The sequence below is a fragment of the Mauremys reevesii genome, linkage group 8 (genome assembly GCF_016161935.1).
Source record: "Mauremys reevesii isolate NIE-2019 linkage group 8, ASM1616193v1, whole genome shotgun sequence".
In the NCBI taxonomy this organism is placed as follows: domain Eukaryota; kingdom Metazoa; phylum Chordata; order Testudines; family Geoemydidae; genus Mauremys; species Mauremys reevesii.
Genome location: NC_052630.1, coordinates 43,659,458 through 43,684,224, shown reverse-complemented (window position 1 = coordinate 43,684,224; position 24,767 = coordinate 43,659,458). Strand labels below are relative to the sequence as shown.

Sequence of the window (24,767 nt, the reverse complement as noted above, 5' to 3'; positions counted from 1 at the left end):
CCTCATTTGGAGTATTGTGTGCAGTTTTGATCTCCCATGTTTAAGAAGGATGAATTCAAACTGGAACGGGTACAAAGAAGGGCCACTAGAATGATCCGAGGAATGGAAAGCCTGTCGTATGAAAGGAGACTTGAGGAGCTCGGTTTGTTTTCCTTAACCAAAAGAAGGTTGAGAGGAGATATGATTGCTCTCTTTAAATATATCAGAGGGATAAATACCAGGGAGGGAGAGGAATTATTTCAGCTCAGTACTAATGTGGACACGAGAACAAATGGATATAAATTGGCAGTCGGGAAGTTTAGGCTTGAAATTAGACGAAGGTTTCTAACCATCAGGGGAGTGAAATTCTGGAACAGCCTACCGAGGGAAACAGTGGGGGCGAAGGACCTCTCTGGCTTTAAGATTAAGCTTGATAAGTTTATGGAGGGAATGGTTTGATAGGATAACGTGATTTAGTCAATAGGTCAATAACGTGCGACCACTGGTAATTAGTACCGAGGGTCAGTGTTGGGATATTGAAAGTCTTTTTCCTGAGTGTCTGGCTGGAGAGTCTTGCCCGCATGCTCGGGGTTCAGCTGATCGCCATATTTGGGGTCGGGAAGGAATTTTCCTCCAGGGTAGATTGGCAGTGGCCCTGGAGGTTTTTCGCCTTCCTCCGCAGCATGGGGCAGGGGTCGCTTGCTGGAGGATTATCTGCTACTTGAAGTCTTTAAATCAGGATTTGGGGACTTCAACATCTGAGTCAAGGGAGAGAATTATTTCAGGAGTGGGTGGGTCAGCTTTTGTGGCTTGCATCTTGCGGGAGGTCAGACTAGATGATCATAATGGTCCCTTCTGATCTTAAGTTCTATGATTCTATGATTCTATGATAAGTATTGGAATATCCGCCAGCGTTTGGGGTTTGTCTGCTCCGTTTTGTTTGCAGTTCACCCTAATTGAGTGACCTCAGCTGGCTTCCACGGGCAGCACCGTCACAGAAGATGTGAGGAAGTAGGAACACTGTGGCCCCAAGCAGAGCAGATGGGCCTCCTGAACATCACACCAGCTAGCCCTGGCCGGGGAGGGGCGAAGAAGAAGAGGCACAGGGGAAGGACCCTAGCATTTTGGAAAGGCACCTGTGAACCAGAGGGGACACACTTTCCCTGGCTGTGCTGCTGCTGCCGATCATAGGGGGGAGCCTCCCCTCACTGTGCAATGCTCCTGGCGTCCCAGGTACTGCATGCTGCCAGGCTGTCGCTCCATCCCTCTTCCCTGCCGTTCCAGCGAGGTTCCCCCATGGCTGCAGCATCCTTCCTCCAGGAGCAGCAGTACAGCCTGTGCTCTCCCCTCCCAAGTGCATGGCCAGCTGCAAGCTTACAAGGAAATCCAGTGTAAGCAGGGGCTGTCTTTCCATTCTGTGATTGCCCAGCACCATGGGGCCTTGGTCCCTGACTACAGCTCTGGGATGCTATTAGGTTTCCATTCAGTTGCCTGCCAGGCTGAGATAGAATGGGCGCAGACATTGGATCTATCTGATTGCTTCCCTTTTCCCATACTCTGCCTAGATCAGTTGTCTTTCCAGACTGTTCAGAGCTGTGTCTTCATATGTGCAGCACCTAGCACGACAGGGCCTCGCACCCAGATTGGACTCCACTGTAATATGAATATTCAATGGGAATAAAACGGTTCCTTCTCTTTACCTGCCTAGATCTGAATTCAGAATTTCTTCTTGTCCCCTGTCACCTCCATCACCAGACTGAGCCACTCCTCCCCATCCTGCTCACAGCGACTGGGACATCAGCCGTTCTCCCAAGGGACGCAGCGCTCAGGACATGGCAGGTCACAAAGGGAAAGGGCATATTTTAAACTGGGAAGGTGACTGTCATGTGAGCAGCTCTTCATCCGTGGGTTCTATTCCTGCTTTGGGGACTTCTGTGACACAGACTTTTATTTTTAAATACAAAAGCTTTGCAAAGTAGCAAGGGTGGGGGAGAGATTCACGTGCTGAAAAGCCCATGGGATTCCATCCTGTTTGCAAACAGACTGTGTTCCTGTCCTATGCGCAGTCAGTGATGCGCCCCCAGCCAGCACAGGAATCTCCCTGCCCTCTGGGAAACAGGTGGTGCCCGATTATTTTTAGTTTACAAACAGCTGTGCTTGCTCATGCTGCATCTAGAATGTTAAACAATATCAGCCTCTAAGCCTGCATCTCCCTGCCTCCATTGAGATGTACAGCACATGTTCAAACCCTCTCCAGTGCTGACAACTCTTGGGATTTTGGAATGAGAATGGGGAAGGGATCTTCAAGTCCTAGCTCCTGGAGTCAGATGATTACATGAGACCCTCAGCTTACATGCAGAAAACTAAGTAAGTTGTGTGTCCTCCTGGTTGCAGAGAAAAAAACACAAAAATGTGGCCTGACTCAACCCTGAAGGCGCAGAAACTAGAAGACAAAGAAACCCAACCCAATATTCATTATTGTGAAAATATCATGATTTCTGAGCCAACTGTGTGATTTTTCAGTGCTTGGAGCTGGCACTACTGCTTCACTCTGCCTGTTCTCCTAGTCCTTCCTGGCTGGGGATAGGCTGAGAAAGGGGCCTGCAGGGAGCCTGGGAAACACACTCTTCCAGGGACAAAGGCCCTGCTTACACAAGGCAGGGAGATTAGCAGGATGTCTGATGCACTGAAAAGCAAATCTCTGTTAAACAAACCACTTGGAACACAAGCCCACAGAGCTGCTCATACAGGATCTAAACCTGGACATATTCCTGGGTGCCTAAGGGTCCTTTGCCGGCATTATTCAAAGAGTACATCCAGTCATGGAGGGAAAACTAGACCTGAATGTAAAAGGCCTCTTTGCACAGCATCATGTAGAAAAACCTCTAACAGGGGCACAAGAGCAGCTCTCCTGCAGCCTCTCACCCCTGGGACAGCTTCCCAGATTAACAGGCCTCTGCCTCCCCTGCCCCCAAGCTGCTCAGGGAAGCGGCTGGAACGTGGGGGAGCAGGGGCTCCGGGGTGGAGGGGTGTTGTGTTGCTGTTGCTTCAGGCACCGCCCCCAGCATCTCCCATTGGCCAGGAATGGGGAACAGCAGCCAATGGGAGCTGCTGGGGGCGGTGCCTGAAGCAACAGCAACACACACACACCCTTGTGCCTCTCCTCCCGCAGGTTCTGTCAGTGGCGCGGGGCAAGGCAGGCAGGCAGGCAGGGAGACTGCCCTGCCCCCGGTGCACATCGGGCTGGAGCTGCTCTAGGTAAACACGGGGGGGGCACAGAAAATAACGGGCTGCGTGTTTGAGACCCCTGCTCTAGATGGATTGAGCAGGGCTCTCAAACAGCAGCACGTCTCCCTCTGCAGGAGCCAGAGACGTTCCCCCTTCACTCCTAGAGGCTGAGGAAAAGCCCCCAACCCTCCCAGCAACGGGTGGGAAAAGCCAGGAGTGTGCACCCTGGGCTTCCCACCATACAGCTGCCCTTGGACCTCTTGGCTACCTGTCTTCTCTAGTGGGTGTAGTCCTTTGGCTAGCAGGCATCTGGTCGAACCAGTAAAGGTTACAGACTGAGAACTGGCCCCCACACGTAGTGAACAAGGGGTTAAGACGAAGAGCGATGGCTCAAGTGAGGGGGAGGGGGGTCTATGAAGGTGCCCCAGCCCCAGGGATCAGTCCTGCACAATTTGACACTGTAGACCCACCCATATGGCACTGAATGGAGTTGTGCCGGGGAGGGCTAATGCAGAGAGGCTAGAAACATGAGCTGACAATCAAAGCACAGATTTGGCTGGCACAAGGCAGCTAATGCACGTAAGGGAAATGATCGGAACTGGAGAGAGATACTCAAAGGGAAGAGACTGGGGCTGAGCACAGAGAGCAGGGGAGAAGGCCACAAGGGAGACTGAGGTTGCAATGCAATATGGCCCCAAAAAGCCAGTGCTGTAGACAGCCTGTCCATCAGGACTCTGGCACCACCACACCCAGACGAGCACACCCACCTCTGGGCCCCTCAGCACCTGACAGAGAGGGACACATTGGGGGAATTTGAGGGGATCAGGGAGCTGGAGGGACTGGCTGAGCAGCCACTCAGGGTATGTCTACACAGTGGCCAGGAGGTGGGATTCCCGGCTCGGGCTAGCCGCCCCAGGATGTCTCTCAGGTCTCCCCTCACAGCCACACCACTTTCCAGACACTACTTCAAGCAGAGCTGTGGGTGGGGGCATCACACCTCCAGCCGCTGTGCAGACCTACCCTATGGGGGGGTCAATCTCCAGCAGCGAGGGGCTCCTAAGGCTGGGCACAAAGGGCATTACCTGATGATGATCTGAATGTTAGTGCTAACAGCTGGCAGGAGCCCCATTACCAGCTGGGCTGGAGAGAGCAGAGTGGGGAACCTCTCTGAACCGGCAGCTGGCCGGCCTTGCTGGCTTGCTTACTGAAATGGCTGAGATCTGCTGCTCAGCACCTTCTGCCATCCAGTCAGAGTATTTCCATTTCAAAACAAAGTAATCGCTGCTAATCAGATACTGTGGAAAATCTCCTTGATGTTCCTGCCTGGACAGTGATTCTACAGCCCCCTTTTCCCCCTCCCCCACTTCTGTGCTTTGCCCACTGTGCACACTTAGCTCTATCCACCCCCTTTCACGTATCTGATGCACCAGTCTCACACGTACCACTCCAGCTGCCAATGTGAGTTGCCATTAACTCTCCCCTTGAGTGCCACAGGCCTGGCTCTCACTGCTTAGAGCTTTATGCCCCAGGAGAATGGAAAGGGCTTTTGTCAGCTGGGAGGCAGAGCCAGGTCAGAAAGGCATTGGGGCTGTCCCCCAGGATCCTTTTCCCTTCCCCAGCAGTGGTGGGCTGGTGGCCCAGTGCAGAGCCCAGAGGAGTGCTCTGCTGAGAGTTTGCTGAGCAGGTGGCTCAGTGCAGTCCGCAGGGAGCGTGAGGCTCTGTCCCCGCAGGTGGGGACCATGCTGGGGGGGTGCTGTTGCTTCATGCAAAGAACGAGCATTCAGGCTGCACAACAGCTTTATTTATGTTCTCCCATCACACAGGTGGAACCACAGCAGCCAGAGCCCATAGTACAGTGTAGCCTGCCCTGCCTTGGCACTGCCGTACCTCCCAAGATGTAGGGTGACCACTGGGCCCCGCAGCCTTACACAGCTCCAGCGGCCGCTCTGGGCACAGGATGGCGAAGTGGTCTGGCTGCTGCAGAGAAGGAGGGCAGAGAGCGGGTTGGAACTGGGGGTGACGTTGCACTCCATATGATTTTATGAAAATATGCTAATAAGTGTGAATATAACATAACTGGAATATGCTTCATGCAAAAGGTCTCTTGTAAGGTATTATTACAAAGCTTATAATCTACTGAGTGTGGTCATCCTATTTGTATTCTTCTATCTGAAACTAGAAATATGAAATGTAACTCTGAGGCCCTATTGTAATTATGCAAAGTGTGGGCCTTAAATGGTGGTTTGGAATCTTGATGGCTCTCAGTAACCAGGACAATTGACTGTAGATGGCTCAGTTTACTTGCAAGCCTTCCTGTGGGTCAGGCTGCGAAGAATGAAGGCTTGGGGTCTCACAGGACATGTGACCATGTCACCTGGTACTGGAATCCATCTTAAACCTGGTGCTTTTCCATTTAGAAGGAGGAGTGGGGACCCAGATACAAAAGATTCCCGCTTTGTGCCAAAGCTATAAAAGCGGGTGGATCAGAACAGAAGCTGGCTGCAGTGATGAGAAATCACCTGAGCTGGAACAAGGACTGTACCAGGGGAAAGGATTGGTCCCAGACTAGAAAGGAGTCTGATCTGTGAAAGAAACTTATTGGAACATCTCTGAGGGTGAGACTTATCTGTAATCAGTTTCTTAATGTATTAGGCTTAGACTTGCATGTTTTTGTTTTATTTTTCTTGGTAACTTGCTTTGTTCTGTCCATTACTTAGAACCACTTAAATCCTACTTTTTATATTTAAAAAAAAAAACCTTTTGCTTATAAATTAACCCAGAGTAAGTAATTAATTCCTGGGAGAGCTGTGCCTATCTCTCTATCAGTGTTATAGACAGTGGACAATTTATGAGTTTACCCTGTATAAGCTTTATACAGAGTAAAATGGATTTATTTGGTGTTTGGATCTCATTGGGACCTGGGTGTCTGGGTGCTAGAGACAGGAGCACGTCTTAAGCTTTTTCAGTAAAGTCTACAGCTTTTGGGGGATGTGGTTCAGACCTGAGTCTGTATTTGCAGCAGGCTAGCGTGTCTGGCTCAACAAGGCAGGGTTCTGAAGTCCCAAGCTGACAGAGAAAACGGGCTCAGAGGTAGTCTCAGCACATCAGGTGTCAGTCCCAAGGGGGTCTCTGTGACTGACGCCGTCACACTGGGTTTTCTCAGTTCCCCCTCTCAGTATCACGCCCTGAGGATGGGCACCTTTGCAGGGCTACAAGGCCTTGCTGGCTGCCTATGGACAGTGTCACTTACCAAGCCTTATTTAGGGTCTGCTGCTTCTCCTGGAGCTCTCGCTTCAGACTCTCCACTTCCACCTTCAGCTCGATGTTCTGGGAGGAGGAACAGACAGGTAGTTACCCTCACACCCCCAGTGCCCCGTGGCCCTGCCACTTAACCGCCAACCCTGCCCAGGGCCTAGGGACCCCTAGCTCTCATGCCTTCCTGCACATCTGCTGAGCCGTTCACTTGGTCCCCCCTGTAAGTAGTTCCTGTCAGAGATGCTCCATCACCCTGGTCCTGGACAGCCAGGTCACCCACAGAGCAAAGGGCCTGGGTTAAGCATCTCCTCTCAGCCCTTTGTCTCCCAGCTCACAGAAGCTGGTTGCCTGGAGGGGATATTCTCCCCTGCAAGTCTCCTGGCTGCCAGACACAGCCGCTGGGAGCCTGTAACAAATCTCCCACCTTTTTCTCTAGCTGGTCCCACAGAAGCTGCTTTGGGGTTTAGAGAGCATGGCCCCTTTAAATCTTTTTCCCAGGGGGGAGGAGGAGAGTAAGAAAAAAGGAGGGAAACTCCAGGGGGCAGCCCTGGAGCTCCAGGGAGAGAGGGAGGCAGGAGAGGCCCTGGAAAAGTGAAGTAGAGAGAACCTGCCTGAGAAGGACAGGAGTCAGGAGGAGCCCTGTGCCAGGGAGGAATCGCCCGAGAAGGACAGGCTGGAGCTGGACCCAGTATCACGGCTGCCCAGAGCTGCGTGGGGCTGTGAGTACTGGGGCTTGTGACTGCATTGGGAACAAGGGGGGGAGGTTGTAGCTAGTTAGTTAGGTGAGGAGGTGGTCACTCTGTGTGGCTTTGCAGAGTGTGGCAGAAGAGGGCACCGGAGGGGTTTGCTGGGGAGAGTTCGCTGGCGCCAAAGATGACCAGGAGCACCCAAGACTCACCACCAGACTGGAACTTTGCTCAGGACTCCTGAACTCTGTGTGCAGACACATTGCTCAGTGTCTGCCATTCCAGACTGTGCTCCTACTGGGCCTGTGGGGCCTTGGTTTGGATGCAGCCCTGTTTTACTGCTCCCCTTATATTCCCCCTTGTTGTATTACTCCTCTCATCCCTCTGTAAATAAATATCTCCTTTTGTTATCTCCTGTGGGTGTGGGTGTTCACTCTGGGGGGTTTGGAACAGGTGCCCCTGGGGTGGAAGGGATTTCTCCTGCTGCATTCCTGTGCGCGCCTTCTCTTGGCCAGAGCTGCCTGCAGAACAGACTCCATCTTGGCCACGAGGGCGCTAAAGTTACACCAGCAATCCCCAAACACTGACTTTCCCAGCGCCCCAGTTGGCTCTTCAAGACCAAAACCCCTCTGCAAGCATTTATACCAGGCTCCTTGTTACCTCTGCTGAGCAGCTAACCCCACCACCGCATGGACCTGATCCAAACAACTATGCCCACTGACTTCGAGAGGCCTGGATCAGGCCCCACCTAGGTAAAATAGGGCCTAGTGTCTCCCCATCCCCAGCAGCTGAGCTGTTGTCCCTACCCAGCACAACTGTCTCCAGAAATGGAAGCTGAAGGAGTAAGTTTCACATTTACTACAAAGCAGCAAAACCTGTGGTCTAAACATCAAGTGAGCAGTTTCTGCTGCGCCTAGCTACATTGACTGCACCTGGATCCCCTGCAAGGAGGGTGGACAGCTGCTGTTGCTCTCCTGCCCAGCCCTGGAAGGAGCTCTGTCCACACCCCCTCTCCTTGTGAGTGGGTCAGACCTCTTCGGGGGTTGGACAGGAGACCTGCACAGTGGCTGTAGGCGACTCAGTAGGCAGCACTCTTCCCCTGAGTCAGAGCGTCCTGTAGCATGGCACTAGGGGGCTCTGTGCAGCCGGAGGGGCTGGCTTTAACGAGAGACAACACAAAACTCTTTCCATTTATGGTCATCAAAGCTCCTGGCGGGGGGGGTTGGTTGTTTTTCTTTTAGCCAGGAGAAGGGGTGAACCCCGGCATCCTGGCTAGTCTCCATTAGGGACCATTATGTCCTGCTTCCCTCAATCCACCCAGCAATTCTCACAAGCTCAGGGGTCCTCAGAACAAATTTTTTTGGTGGCCTCAGAGGGCAGCCACCAACTCTTGCTGCTGGCAGCTCTCACTTTTTCCTAAAATACTTAATTAGCTCTAGGAAAAACAAATAAATATGCACATGTACATGTCCAAATCATTGTAATTTATTTATTGCTAGCTAGTAAGTTGGCTCTGAAAAGTGATAGTTGTATGTTTAGTATCAGAGGGGTAGCCGTGTTAGTCTGGTTCTGTAAAAGCAGCAAAGAATCCTGTGGCACCTTATAGACTAACAGACGTTTTGCAGCATGAGCTTTCGTGGGTGAATACCCACTTCTTCAGATGCAAGTGGTGGAAATTTCCTGGGGCAGGTATATATAAGCAAGCAAGAAGCAAGCTAGAGATAACGAGGTCAGATCAATCAGGGAGGATGAGGCCCTGTTCTAGCAGTTGAAGTGTGAAAACCAAGGGAGGAGAAACTGGTTCTGTAATTGGCAAGCCATTCACAGTCTTTGTTTAGTCCTGAGCTGATGGTGTCAAATTTGCAGATGAACTGGAGCTCAGCAGTTTCTCTTTGAAGTCTGGTCCTAAAGTTTTTTTGCTGTAGGATGGCCACCTTAAGATCTGCTATAGTGTGGCCAGGGAGGTTGAAGTGTTCTCCTACAGGTTTTTGTATATTGCCATTCCTAATGTCTGATTTGTGTCCATTTATCCTTTTCCTTAGAGACTGTCCAGTTTGGCCAATGTACATAGCAGAGGGGCATTGCTGGCATATGATGGCATATATTACATTGGTGGAAGTGCAGGTGAATGAACCGGTGATGTTGTGGCTGATCTGGTTTGGTCCTGTGATGGTGTTGCTGGTGTAGATATGTGGGCAGAGTTGGCATCGAGGTTTGTTGCATGGATTGGTTCCTGAGCTAGAGTTACTATGGTGCGTGTGCAGTTGCTGGTGAGAATATGTTTCAGGTTGGCAGGTTGTCTGTGGGCGAGGACTGGTCTGCCACCCAAGGCCTGTGAAAGTGTGGGATCATTGTCCAGGATGGGTTGTAGATCCCTGATGATGCGTTGTAGGGGTTTTAGCTGGGGACTGTATGTGATGGCCAGTGGAGTCCTGTTGGTTTCTTTCTTGGGTTTGTCTTCCAGTAGGAGGCTTCTGGGTACACGTCTGGCTCTGTTGATCTGTTTCCTTATTTCCTCGTGTGGGTACTGTAGTCTTGAGAATGCTTGGTGGAGATTTTCTAGGTGTTGGTCTCTGTCTGCGGGGTTAGAGCAGATACGGTTGTACCTCAGTGCTTGGCTGTAGACAATGGATCTTGTGGTGTGCCCGGGATGGAAGCAGGAGGCATGAAGGTAGGCATAGCGGTCGGTAGGTTTTCGGTATAGGGTGGTGTTGATGTGACCATCACTTATTTGCACCGTGGTATCTAGGAAGTGGACCTCCCGTGTAGATTGGTCCAGGCTGAGGTTGATGGAGGGGTGGAAGCTGTTGAAATCGTGGTGGAATTTTTCCAGTCTCCTTCCCATGGGTCCAGATGATGAAGATGTCATTGATGTAGCGTAGGTAGAGAAGGGGCGTGAGTGGACGGGAGCTGAGGAAGCGTTGTTCCAGGTCGGCCATAAAAATATTGGCATATTGTGGGGCCATACGGATGCCCATAGCGGTGCCACTGATCTGGAGTTGTATGTTTGTTAATATCACTTTTTACAGCAGACTCACTCAGCCCCAGTAAGCCTGGGGACAAATTAAGCCCTGGATGGGGAGACGGAGTAGGCAGCAGGGGCCAAGGGTGATGGAATTGGGGGGGGGAGATTGGGGGGCCAGAGGCCGAAGCCCCACAGCCAGAGCGTGAAGCTCTGTGGCTGGGGGATGGGGACAAAGCCTCTGCCATGCAGCCAGAGCCAGCCCTATGGCCAGAGCCTGCTGCCCTGCCACTCCAGGGGTGAAGCCCAGAGCCTGAGCCTCACCACCTCCAACGTTGTGCCCACCTGTCTCCAGAGAGGGGGCAGGGCCCAACTCCTGCTTGCAGCCCCAGCAGCTGACACCAAGGTGGTTCATTCAACAGAGAAGGGGAGTAGCCACTGCTTTCCCCCCACCGCCAATCACAACCCAGGAGACTGTGGCCACAAGGAAAGCCTCTGGTGGCTGCATTTGAGAAATGCCACACTAGACATCCCAGTGCCTCACTTTCTAAGACGGAGATTTTGTCTTGGACACCAGGGCCAGCTCTAAGCAGGGGCAGCTCTAGACATTTTGCCGCCCCAAGCACGGAGGGTCCGTTGTTCCCGTGGCTTTGGCGGACCTCCCGCAGGCAAGCCGCCGAAGGCACCCTGTCTGCCGCCCTAGCGGCGACCGGCAGAGCACCCCCCGCGGCTTGCCGCCCCAGGCACGCGCTTGGAGCGCTGGTGCCTGGAGCCGCCCCTGCCCCCAAGCAAAACAAAACAAAAAACAAACAACTTCTGGGAGCGCAACTGCCGAAGCAAAAATTGTGCTGTCCCAAGCACATGCTCGGTTTTCTGGTGCCTAGAGCTGGCCCTGGACACCTCCCCTCCCCATGCCAGTCCCAGATGAGCTGGACAGGTTGGTTACAAGAGACAGAAGTGCAGTACAGAAAAAGGCCCCTGCAGTGTGCTGGGAGCAGCCTGCCCCATTGGGTGTCTGTGCTGTTTAGTTAATTTCCTCCCGCAGGGGCAGGTCTCTACATTTCCTGGGAGTGAAGCTCCCCTTGTTACCTGCAATTCCCGCTGCTCTGTTCTCTCCAGTCCCTGCACAGTTTAGTTCTGCTCTCATAGTGTTCACTAACCCTCCTTGTCCCACCCTGCTCCCACCTGTTCCCTGCAGCTGCCCCCTGGGCCCTGCGCCATTGAGCTGGTGTGGTGTATACAGCAAAACGCTTGACGTTCTCAGGGATTCTAGGCATAGCTGGGGGAGAACATGGGGGTGCAGTTAGGGTGACCAGACAGCAAGTCTAAAAAATCAGGATGCGGGTGGGGGGTAATAGGTGTCTATATAAGAAAAAGCCCCCAAAATAGGGACTGTCCCTATAAAAATCGGGACATCTGGTCGCCCTAGGTGCAGTGCACTAGCTGGCATGAAGCCATGCTACTTAGTCTTGAACCAGGGAGGGAAGAGGGAGTCAGGAGAGGTTTTGATAAGTATTTTGCACGGATGAATGCATGCAACGCATCCACACCCCTCCGGTGACTGGGGGAGTCCGGAGCAGGGGGCCCAGACTGTGCTGTCAGCCTGACTTTTCACCCATTCACACCACAAGTTTTTTCAAGGTGCTATGTGACCCAATTGTTTTTGAGCCACTGGTCTGGGGGAGGGGAGTAGCACAGATGGGGGCAGCTGGGCCTGGGTTTGGCCCACCGGTGGGTGATGACAGGCCTCACCCTTCACAGAGAGCATGAGTGAGTATTCATGGTGCCAGTAGAAAACACTCGGCCTATCCCCAAGTTCGGAGTAAGGCAGGTTTGGCTGTAGGCTAGCATTTACAGCAACACAAAGGGCCTCAGCCCTGGCAGCTGGGTGCAGGCAGTACAGGGATCTTCTAGCCCAGCCGCTCTGGTTCCCATCATCTCCACAGCACTATCCTTGCTGCCTGCACCACGGCCCACCCTCCTGCACCACGTTGGAAACGCACGTTGAGCCAGAGTGATCAGCTGCCATAGGGCTCCAGTGCTCTCACACTACGCCCTCACTTGCTCTGTATGGCCGGGTCACGGAGAGTGACTCAGCCCTCCTATATGGGGCTCTTTCTTCCCACAGGGGGTGCCTGTGTTAGGGCCAGAGCTCCCCCACTTCTCCCAGCCCCCACAAACACTGCAACAGCCCCCAGGGGGCCAGGGCACTGGATTAGTGGTTGCTGGGGGTCTGCTACCTGCTTCCCTTGCCAAGAAGCCCTCAGGCTACAGCGTGCAGCTAGCTAACAAAAGGCAGGAGAGGAAATGTTTGTCTCTGTCCCTTGTTTACACCCTACCTTGCTTCCTGGGAATTCCAGTCAAGACACTTTTCTTTCCTCACCTAACAACTCCAAAAGCAGCAGCCAGGCACAAAAACTTTTGGCCACCCAGTGGTATCTGAACCCTACATCACATCGATGAATGATGCCACTATAATACTAGCTGACTCCACTCCTCCAGTGTGTGGCACCCTCTGCCCAGTCCTAGACTCGCAGCATCCCACTTATCCAGCAGGCACCAACTGGGCCCAGGAACCAGACAAGTGATCAAAGAGATACAGGCTCTCAAGTGGTTTAGTAATGCAATGACCAGGCAACGCAGGGAACCAGCACGGGGACAAAGATACTTCCACTGCCAGATCACTGTCTCAGAGCCAACCCAAGTCAGTGCTAATGAAAATTATCCCCCTTTGACAGCCAACATCCAGAGTGGGCTAGTACCGCCCATGATGGAGTGCCAAGGCAGGGCATACACTCTCTAGTCCTGACCGTTAGCTAAATAGCCAATCACAAAGAGACAAACACATGGTTTAGCTCCAAGTCACCCCTTCTGGGCAGGGCTTAGCGTCTATGAGGCTGCTTTAACCCACCTGGGCAATAACATCTAGCTACACGCTCTGGCCCGGCAGCTTTGCAGGCAGCAGCCTTACAGCCATAGGAACAAAGGCTACAAGTCCCAGAGGATTTTGTGAGAGCTCCTCCGAGCAGCACCAGGCTCTTGTAGCTCTCCATAGGCAGCGCTCAGCTGCAGCGGGTCAGCTCCCAGAACTCTAGAGCAGCCTTTGAGCCCAGGCTGTTGTCTGGTGCAGCAGGGCCTCCTCCCGGCACACTGCTGGAGAAGGAGGCGGTCTGGGGGGCTCCCCTCCTGGAGGGGCCAAAGGATTTGTACACCCAGATTCTCCTCTCCCTTTTTACACCGGTGTAAATTGGGAGCAGCTCCATTAAAGACAGTGCAGCTACCCAGTGTAAACCTGGGAGAAGAGGGTCAGGCCCCTAATTGATCCCATTATAACTGGGAAATCCCTGCAGTTCCAGTCAGTGAGGCTCTGCCCGCTGCGTGGCAGTGCTGCAAGGTGTGAGGCTATCCACACAGTGCACAGCAGCCCCTTGCCCAGAGACACCTGGCCTAACCTGGTGCCTAGGAACTGCTTCCTCCCCCTGCCCACCTTTCCTCCCACCTCATCTGGTACAGGAGCTGCTATGATTCGGTGGCCCTGGAGCAATATCAGGGGACAGTGTCAGCAACCATGTGCAATCTCAGCAGGCTCCCCTGAGGTGCAGTGACCTTGTAGGAAGGAATCACCTTCCTCTCAGTTTTCCTAGGCCAAGGTAATATGCTGCAGCATGCTGTCACTCGGTACTTCCGTTGCCCAGGCCTCACTCAGTCTCTCCAGCTGTAATAAATGAGGTGTGGGGGAGGAAAGGGGAGCTCCCTTTTATGGACACCCAGCCAGCCAGTAGCTATCAAATCCCTCTTAGTAGCTGTTTCTAATTGCTCTACCTGTAAAGGGTTAAAAAGTCTCACTCCTATGCATAGGTAAAAGGAAGTGAATGGGCACCTGGCCAAAAGAGCCAATGGGAAGGATAGAACTTTTAAAAATTGAAACAAGACTCCCCTTTTGTCTGTCTGTTGTTGTTCTCAGGGAGAGGCAGACAGGGAGCAGTTATGCTGTGAGAAACTTGGGCCAGGTATGAAAAATCATCAGTATCATACCTAGAAACTATTCATCTAAAACCCCAGATATGTACATAGATCAGGAAATGTCTAGGAAGATGTGATTAGGTTTATCCCTTTTATTTCTTTATGGCTTGTGGATTCCTCTATGCTAACCCCAGGTGCTTTTGTTTTGCTTGTAACCTTTAAGCTGGACCTCAAGAAAGCTATTCTTGATGCTTAATCCATGTAGTTGTGGCTTTTTTTTTTTAATCTAGCAAAAGCCTAAATTCCTAGATGTATTTTCTTCTCTTTTTTATTAATAACATTTCTTTTTTAAGAAGATAATTGAAGTTTTGTGTCTTAAGAGGTTTGTGCACATGTTGTTTAATTAGCTGGTAGCAACAGCTGATTTTTTTTTCTTCCTTCTCAGCTCTTCCCCGGAGGTGGAGAGTGAAAGGGCTTGAAGGTACCCCACAGGAAGGAATTCCCAAGTTCGGCTTCCTGGGTTCTCAAAGGGGTTTTGCACTTGGGTGGTGGCAGCATCTACCTATCCAAGGTCAGAGAAAAGTTGTAACCTTGTGAGTTTAATATAAGCCTGGAGAGGCCAGTATTAATTTTCAAAGTCCTTGCGGGCCCCCACCTTCTGCACTTTGTCGTATGCCGTCCCTGGTAAGAATAATTTAGAGTGACTAGTCTGTCCGAGGGAAACCCTGCACGCTGCAGTGGACCAGTTGTTTCTCTCTCCCCCCTGCAGCTGGGACTAGGCAATTCATCTGAGCAAGAATGGGTGCTATCCCAGGCTACAGCGGGAGGCTCCGGCCAACAGAGCTAAGGAGGGGTATTGGCTCTTTATCACAGCCTCCAGCTCACTGACATGGTGGTGCCACACTGCATCAGGCAAGAGCGAGAGCAATCCAGAGCTGCCATCCCTCAGAGGAGATGAGCTGGCTCTGCCTAGGGAGAGGACTGAAGCCTAGCACATGTTTTAAATCACAAAGGGGGATAAACACAGGCCGTAATGCCCCATCACAAACAAGGATGGACAGCCAGGGCCACGGGGGAGCTGTTGGGCAATGCAGACCCACTGCAGTGCCCTGCGGGGGTGAGTCCCCACTGAGCTGAATGCTCTGGGGCAGGCCGGCAGGAAAAGGGCTGAACACAAGCAGATGCCAAGGCATGTTATTAAGCCACCAGTCTGCTGCCCAGCCAGGATGCCTACAGCTCTGGAAAAGATACATTTCTCACTTCGCCTCCATGCACAGCACATGGCCATGGCAAGCCTCTGCGACACACAGCTGTCTAGTTCTCCCTCAGCCACCATAAGCCAAGCTCTGCAGACCCCAGCAGCCTTTTGGTAGCTCTTCTCCAAGCCCCTTAGATTTTTGCATGTACCTCTCTGGCATTAGAGTGGAATGTACCACTCAGAGTGCACTACTGCCAGCGTGAGCTGGCCTTTTATAGGGAGGAGGGGTGTGGCTCTGGTTTTGCTCATCTCCCCAGGTGAAGGGGATGAGAGTACAGGGGTCACATGAGGGGGGAGCATGTGGCTGAGACCAGGGCTGCCATGGGAGATAGAAGGACAGCCTGCAGGGACAGGGGAGACAGCAGATTTAGGAGAGCTACCAAAAAGCAGGGGGAACTGATTCAAATAGGCCAGAGAGAGGCCCAGGCTGGCCAGGAAGGTAGAAGCCCTAAGAAAGGGGAACAGCATGGTTTGGGCTCTAGGGTGGACAGCCCAATGGTTTAGGATGCCATTGCAGGCACCACAGCAGAGGGAGGAGTCTCCTGATGCTGCCACCCCGTAAAGTAGGGCAGACACCTCTACCAATGAGGAGCAGGAGGGGCTGATGGGAGTCCAAAGCTTACCCCAGTAGAAGGGCCCCAGGCCAGGGCCGGCTCTAGGCACCAGCTGACCAAGCACGTGCTTGGGGCGGCACCTTATAAGGGGCGGCCAATCTTGGTTTGGTGGGGCAGCGCTTGGGTTTTTGGTTGTTTTTTTTTTTGGTTCGGCGGGGCGGCGCTCAGGAGGGGTTGTTTTTGGTTCGGTGGGGTGGCACTGGGTTTTTTTGTTGTTGTTTGGTTTTGGTTCGGGGGGGTGTTGATTTTCTTTCTGGTTTGGGGGGGCAGCCCTGGGGGGGGGTTGTTTTTGGTTTGGCAGGGCGGCGCTCGGGGTTGTTTTTGGTTCGGTGGGGTGGCGCTGGGTTTTTGTTGTTGTGGTTTGGTTTTGGTTCGGGGGGGGTGTTGATTTTCTTTCTGGTTTGGCGGGGCAGCGCTCGGGGTGGGGGGGTTGTTTTTGGTTCCGTGGGGCAGCTCTCGGGTTTTGTTGTTATTGTTGTTTTTGGTTCGGCGGGGCGGCACTCCGGGGGGGTGGGGTGATTTTCTTTCTGGTTCGGCGGGGCGGCACTCCGGGGGGGGGTGGGGTGATTTTCTTTCTGGTTCGGCGGGGCAGCACTCGGGGTGGGGGGGTTGTTTTTGGTTTGGCGGGGCAGCGCTGGGTCTTTTTTGTTGTTGTTGGTGGTGGTGGTTTTGGTTTGGCAGGGGGGCGCTCAGGTTTTGTTGTTGTTGTTGTTGTTGTTGGTTTGGCAGGGGGGCGCTCCGGGGGGGGTGTTAATTCTCTTTTTGGTTCAGCAGGGCAGCGCTCTGGGGCGGGGGGTGTTGATTTTCTTTTTGGTTCAGCAGGGGGGCGCTCGGAGGGGGATTATTTTTGGTTTGGCGGGGCAGCGCTTGGGTTTTGTTGTTGTTGTTGTTGTTTTTGGTTCGGCAGGGGGGTGAGCTCTGCTTGGCTGGGACACCACGGTGCTGCTAGTTAGAGCTATGCACCTCCCCGTCAGATCCCCACAGCAGCTACAAGCCTCTGGGTGACTGACAGGGGATGCCAGACCTGACGCCATGCTTCAAGGAGCATCAATAGCTATATTAGGAGTCCAGTTTTGTACCAGGCAGCTCTCTGCCACGGTTAGCAGCATCTAGATAGGCCAATGCTGTGCAATAACCACCTTGGGCAACAGTATTACAGCCTTGGTCTTGTCTAGCCACAGCCATCAGCCATGTGCATTTGAATGTTCAGCGGGAACCTATTACGTGAGTTCATTCACTGTTCCCTTATGTGCTTCCCCCCGAATCTGTTTGTCACATCAACCAGGGAGCTCTCTGGGGTGGCCCTGTCTCTTCGTACAATGCCAGCACATGAGGAGCCCGGCCCCTAGACACCACTGCCATTCTGCTAAGAAGAGACTGGCTGCCCTTGGTTCCTTTCTGCCATCTGGTGTCTGACAAAGCAGTGAAACACTCATATCAGCAGACTATGCGGAAAGTCTGGATCTGAGACACTCTCGGGGGAGCATAGTAACACACAAAGCTGGCTCATGCGCCACTGAAGCCATGCAGGATCGGGCCCCATGTGCCCCAAAACAGATCGGGGCAGATGCATTTCACCACATCCCACCATGCTCCAAAGCAGCTGGTGCTGGCCACTGTCAGAGAGAGGGCTAGCTGGGCCTTGGGTCTGAGCCAGTCTGGCACCTCCTTGTTATCCAGCTTGGGACAAATGCAGGGAACCATTCATGCTTGCCATGAGTTATTGGCTTATCTAGGATGCTCATCAGCATGGTATCGAGCCACCTCAGGCTTAGTGAGCTAATCTTCCAGAGGCTAGGAAAGAGTTATTATTCCCACTCCAAAGATGGGAGGCAGAGAGATGGGTGACTTGCCCATGGTCACAGCCCTGTAGCAAGGCTGGGAATAAATCCCAGACTCTGTTGTAGGGCAGGGCCCTTTCTCAAGCTCACCCTCCCTAGGTATCTTAGCCATGCTACTGGCAAGAGGGGGTGAGTCACCAGGGGCCATTGGGTTAAACTTAAAAAAAGGTAAATTTTATTAAGAAAGAAAGAAAAAGAAAATACATCTGGAAACTCAGGCTATTGCTACATTAAAAAAAAAAAAAAGAAAGAACCTACAAGGATTAAGCACCAAGAATAACTTTATTGGGGTCCAGCTTAAAGGTTACAAACAAAACAAAAGCACCTGGGGTTAGCACAGAGGAGTCCACAAGCCAAAAAGAAATAAAAAGAGAGAAACCTAATCACATTTTCCTAGACATTACCTGATCTACGTACATATCTGGGGTTTTAAATGAGTAGTTTCTAGGTATGATACCGATGATTTTTCATACCTGGCCCCAAGCTTCTTACAGCATAGTTGCTGTCCTGTTCCCTCTCTCCTGGGGAACAACCACACACAGACAAAAGGGGAGTCTTGTTTCGATTTTAAAAAGTTCTAGCCTTCCCATTGGCTCTTTTGGCCAGGTGCCCACTCACTTCCTTTTCCCTATGCATAGCAGTGAGACTTTTAACCCTTTACAGGTAAACCAAGTAGAAAAAACAGCTACCAAGAGGGATTTGATAGCTAACTGGCTGGCTAGGTGTCCATAAAAGGGAGCTACCCCCCACCTTCATTTATCACAACTAAGAATTGTACGACTCAAGAAAAGACAAGTAATGGCCCATTAAAGCTGATGGGAAAATGCTGACAAACCCTGACACTGAAAGTCTTGGAAAGCTAAGACAGGAGGGAATTGCCCCCACCATGAATCACCACTCAGGGTACGTCTACACTACGGGACTATTCCGAATTTGCATAAACCGGTTTTGTAAAACAGATTTTATAAAATCGAGTGCGCGCGGCCACACTAAACACATTAAATCGGTGGTGTGCGTCCATGGTCCGTGGCTAGCGTCGATTTCTGGAGCGTTGCACTGTGGGTAGCTATTCCCTAGCTATCCCATAGTTCCCGCAGCCTCCCCCGCCCCTTGGAACTTCCGGGTTGAGATCCCAGTGCCTGATGGGGCAAAAATCATTGTCGCGGGTGGTTCTGGGTAAATGTCATCAGTCACTCCTTCGTCTGGGAAAGCAACGGCAGACAAGCATTTCGCGACTTTTTCCCCTGGATTGCCCTGGCAGATGCCATAGCATGGCAATCATGGAGCTTGTTTTGCCGTTTGTGACTCTCACCGTATGTGTACTAGATGCCGCTCACAGAGGCGATTCAGCAGCGCTACACAGAAGCATGCTTTTGCTTTTGCATGACAGCAGAGATGGTTACTAGCCATATTGCACCATCCAAACCCTTCCATAAATTGGAACTGAGGATGATCATGGCTACCAGTCCTTTTGTACCATTTGCTGCTAGTGCCCTGGCCAATCAGCCAGGGCGCAAAAACCAAGATTGGTTACTAGCCATATTGCACCTTCCATTGTTTTGTACCATTAGCTGCTGTCATAAGTGCCCCTGGCCGATCAGCCAGGCGCAAAAGCAAATTGGGAATGACTCCTGAGTCAATCCCTCCTTTTTGGTATCTAAAAATAGAATCAGTGCTGCCTAATATAGGCAAGTGTGCTAGAGAACCACCGTATCATAGAACCAGAGAGCACAGCTGCTCTGTGTCAGAGCCTGCAGAAATTATCTGTATGCTATTCACAGGGGTGCTCCTGTAACAACCCCACCTGTTGATTCCGTTCTTCCCCAGCCTTTCTTGGCTACCGTAGCATTGTCCCCACTTGTGTGATGAATTAATAAAGAATGCAGGAATAAGACACACTGACTTGTTAGTGAGAAATGAGTGGAAGGCAGCCTCCAGCTGCTATGATAGTCCAGACAGGACATTAAGCAGTGTGTAGGAGAGAAGCCCAGCATCCCACTGCTAGTCCAGGGGCAACTGAATCTTTTCTTTACACATGAAGGGTGGGGGCTGATGGAGCTCAGCCCCCTGTTGCTATGATGAGGATGGTTACCAGCCATATTGCACCATCCATCCACCAGAAACAAGTAGGGCCAATAGGCTGATGACGAGGACGGTTACCAGTCCTTTTGTACCATCAGCTGATGCTGATGATGAGGATGGATTTCCATCATATTGTACCATCAGCCGCCCATGGCGGGGGGGGGAGCAAGGATGTTGGTGTTGAGTGCTGCACTATCGCGTCTATCTGCAGCATTCAGTAAAGATAGGGTGACATGTAAAAGAGTCAGAGGATTGTTTTACCTTTCGCTTCTGGGGTGGGTGGGGGTGGGGGAGTAGATTGCCAAGCTATGCCCTGACCCGCGGACACTGTGTTTGACCCTAGAAGCATTTGGAGCTCAGCCAAGAATGCAAATAATTTTCGGAGGCTGCAGGAACTGTGGGATAGCTTCAGTCCTCCAGTCCATGAGCGTCCATTTGATTCTTTGGCTTTCCGTTACGCTTGTCACGCTGCAGTGCGCTGAGTCCCTGCTATGGCGTCTGTCTGGAGATTTTTAAAAAAGGATTCTGAATTTCATCTTCTGTAACGGAGCGCTGATAGAACGGATTTGCCTGCCCTTACAGCGATCACATCTGCATGGTCCATGTGGGAGCTCTTTTTTTAGTTTGATTTCGGACTGCATCGCCACCCGTGCTGATCGGAGCTCCACGCTGGGCAAACAGGAAATATTCAAAAGTTCGCGGGGCTTTTCCTGTTTACCTGACCACTGCATCCGAGTTCAGATTGCGGTCCAGAGCGGTCACTGGTGCACTGTGGGATAGCTCCCGGAGGCCAATACCGTCGATCAGCGTCCACACTAACCCTAATCCGATATGTTACTACCGATACTGGCGTTACTCCTCTCGTTAGGGAGGAGTACAGAAACCGGTTTAAAGAGCCATTAAAATCGATATAAGGTGCCTCCTAGTGTGGACGGTTGTGGCGTTAAATCGGTTTTACGCTCCTAAAACCGATTTAAACGCCTAGTGTAGACCAGGCCACAGTGTGTGAGAAAGGCCGGGGGGGGGGGGGGGGTGGGGGGGGGAAAGGGACATGCAAACCCTGTTAAACGGAAAGGGGTGGAAGTGAAAGGTAACCAGCACTGAGGGCCAGGCTCGAAGGCAGGAGCTGTCTGTGAACAGTGGGTTCCCCGCTTAGGACTCAGGGGCATGCTGGGAAGCTCAGCAAAGGTAACTTGTATTAGAAAAGAGAGATTTATCTACTGTGAAAGGGTAACACCTGAGGTTGCAGCTTCAGTTGTTTCCTGTGGAGCCTGTCTGTGTTCTTGTCCCCTGTCTATTTCAGCTCTGAATCCAGGGCTGTTCTATTAAATACCCCTGGTGTTTATTTTTACCCAAGCAGGTCTCTGCTGTGCAAACTGTGTGGTGTGTGCCAAAGTGAGCTGATAACTGGGGGTCAGTTTCACTCCTGCCGGGGTGACGATCCGATCCAGAGGAGAAAAGGCCGTGTGTCTGCTAGTTAAGAACTCAGGGTGGATGGATTTGAGGGGACTGGGGAACTAGGCTGCTGGAAGATCCGGTGGTGAGACCCTCATGCCTGGCAGCCAGTTACTGGTATCAGGCTCTGAGCCAGAGCAGCACAGGGTTACAGGGCAGGCGGGCACAGACCCCAGCAGCTCTGGGTGCTCCCCGAACTGTCCCAGCATGAACAGGACTCATGCCAGCATTATCAAAGCTGGATGCCTAAATTTAGGCATCTAAGTGGCTGACTTAACAGAGGAGGCCAGCCACCCCCACATTCAGTCAGGTCACTGATATAAGTGTCTAAATTTAGTCACCGCTGTTCAGACCAATGACGTAAGGGCCCACTTTACGCTGTGAGGCCCCGATTGTGTCCCAAGGCACCGAGACAGGAAACACAAAAGACCTCCGGGGCAGTGGGAGGGAGACACCAGGCTCTGTCCTCAATCTGCTTCCTGCCTGCTGCCCACCCAGTCCACCCCTGAAGAGCTCTCCAGTGGGGCTGTGAGGGGAGGGAGATGGGGTGACACCCCAACTCCACCTGGGCCAGGGGCGATCACACCCACAGCCTCCTTCTGGCTACAGCTCTCAGGGGCACAGTCTCAGCCACACTTGTGCATTTATCAGTTACAGTGAAGAAGTGAGGCCTGCTGCCCACAGATTAGAGATCACTGTCACAGATGCCTGGGGCCACATGCGGGGTGACGGGGAACGGGGTGTAAACTACACCCAGCAGGCCCCTGAGTCTAAATGAGTGTCACGTCTTCACCTGCCCCCCCTCACCAGTGTAAGGCCCCTAAACACTCACTTGGACTTTAACTCATAAACGTCGTAGGGTGTAACCTACACTCTGCCCTGACACATCACTACTGGATTTAGCCCGCTGGGTGTAAAGCAGCAGCCTGGAGCCTCCGTTAGTGACTCACATGCCAAGGCACCAGCAGAGAGGAATGTAGCAAGAAAAGCAACTAACGGGAGGGGACAAGAATGTGTGAGCTCACCCAGTGCAGCCTCTCTGTACACTTCCTCCTGGCTCCGTGGAGGGCAAGCGACTGGTTCCCTTGCACACTCAGCACTCGGGGGGACGTATGTAGTTTGAGCATGAGGATGTCCAACTCACATCCCCACCTCTCCCAATGGGAGACACTTTTAGAGAGTTCCGTGGTTAACCTTGCCAACAACATTACAATTTGGATTCCCTCCTGCCCTCTACTACTCTGACTGAGCCACGTTATGTGAAGAATATATGAATGGCCCTACTGAGTCAGAGCAAAGGTCCATCTAGCCCAGTATCCTGTCTTCTGACAGTGGCCAGTGCCAGGTGCCCCAGAGGGAATGAACAGAACAGGTAATCATCAAGTGATCCATCTTGTCGCCCATGCTCAGCTTCTGGCAAACAGAGGCTAGGGACACCATTCCTGTCCATCCTGGCTAATAGCCATTGATGGACCTATCCTCCATGAATTTATCTAGTTCTTTTCAGCACATAGGTAAATCACCACGGGGGAGAATGGGGGTTGGGGTTGCCCCAGCCCTGGCTCCTACCCTGCATTGGGCTCAGCTGGTAGTTCCGGGTGGGCTGAGGAGGATGAGGAAAAGCAGCTGGGTCCAGGTCAGACCCACCCACAGAAACCTCCGTTGGGTGCAGGAAGTTCTGCAGGCCATCCTCTCCCCCATGCTGCTGCTTCCTGCTCCTATCACTCCTGAGCTGTGGGGAAGGGGTCACTGTATAGGGAGCTGCTTCCTGATCCGCCAAACGCCCATGCATCTGAACCCGCCCTATATCCAGACTCCCCCCACCGAGCCTCTCCTCCACATACCCAGAACCCCTGTACTGAGCCCCAAACACCCGAACCCTTACCCCACCAAGCCTCAACCCCCGCACACAGACCCTCCTGCTGAGCCCCACCGCCCCCTGCATCCAGACCCCCACCAAGCTCCACCCCCTCATCTGAATCCCCACCCCTGCAGACAGACCATCACCCCTGATACCCCCACTCAAACTCCCACCCCAGTGAGCCCAACCCTCACCTGGACCATCCCAATGAGCCCCCCGCACCCATACCCCCACCTCACTAAGCCCCAACTAGCTGCATCTGAATCTCCACGCCACCAAGTTCCATTCCCCCAGCATCCAAATCCCCCTGCTGAGCCCTCCACACCCAGATTCCCACTGCCAAGCCCCATCTCCTCCAAAACCTCCCCACTGAGCCCCTACTACCTTCACCTAGATCCCCCTGCAGAGTCCTTCTGCCCCTGCACCTAGAACCCCCCAACAAGCTCCTGTGCATCCAGATCCCCCACATACCAGGAACCCCCACTGAGCTGCCCACACCCAGATTGCCCCACAGAGAACCCTCTCACCTCACACCTGGATTCCCCCCACACTAAGCCACTCCACACTTGGATCCTGCCAGGCTGAGCATGCCTGTCCCACACCTGGTTCAGGGGCCAGGGCTGGGCATGCATGCAAGACTGTCCTTCTCGCTCACTATCCTGGTGCTCCTGGCACAGAGGGGCAGGGCCCAGGGGTGTGGCTGCAGCAGGTTTGGCCCTTGCACTGTATCAGGGTTGGATGCTGCCTCACCACTGAGTCTGTGTCCTGGGGGGTGGGGGCTTCAGAGGGATCTCCCACCTCCCTGTGCTCCCCACTGCCATGCTAGAGCCTCCATATTTATTTAATGACAAATAAAATATGCAGAATTTTAAAATACTGTGCACAGAATTTTTATTTTTTTTGGCGCAGAATTCTCTCAGGAGTAGACGCTTCACACTAACTGCAGCTAGGCTCAAGATGGCATGCTTCCCTGCAGAGCATCCAAGCCTGCAAGCAGGACTGGAAACTTGCCTCAATCCCCATCTGCGCGCACGCACACACACACAGCGATAGCTTGCAATGCCAACACACCATAAGCCAGTCATAGGCTATGCAGATCCTGTAGTTACTACAAACCAGCTCTCTTGGCACTGAGTTCCTGACGGTTGCTGTAGTAGGGACAGGAGCAGTGTGTTCTTCCCTGCCATAGCCACTGCCTCGCTGTCTACATTAAATGTGAAGCCCAGGAGCGGCAGTTAGCATACTCTGGGCTGCCTGGCTGAGCACCCCAGCAACACTTACTGCCTTGGGAACAGAATGTACGACTCCAGCTGCCTGCCCGCCACAGCAGAGATCAGCTGTTCCCTGCACAAAGCCGGTGTCTCCTACCCAGCCTTGGCCTCCTCCTGGTTTTTGGCCACACAGGCCAATTTTCTACCTGCTGAGTGGGGTCTGTTGGGAGGGGGCCTAGGTGGGCTGACCAGAGCTGGGTGGGAAATGGCTTTCCTGTCCCACAACAGTTTGAGATTTCAAAAGTGTTCCTGTCCTGTAACAGGACAAACCTGGGACCTTTTGAAGTTTTTTGATGAAAAAAACAGAACAGC

General features: G+C 52.5%; 1 protein-coding gene across 4 annotated transcripts in view; it reads right to left on the bottom strand.

The window, feature by feature from the left end:
- Positions 1-24,767, bottom strand: part of LOC120370264 (myomegalin-like) — a 163,678-nt gene that overhangs the window by 93,962 nt on the left and 44,949 nt on the right. For all 4 annotated transcript variants that reach the window (XM_039484693.1, XM_039484680.1, XM_039484685.1 and 1 more), the window contains one exon: positions 6,458-6,534. In XM_039484693.1, the coding sequence (XP_039340627.1) occupies positions 6,458-6,534 (77 nt within the window). The remainder of the gene's footprint in view (positions 1-6,457; positions 6,535-24,767) is intronic.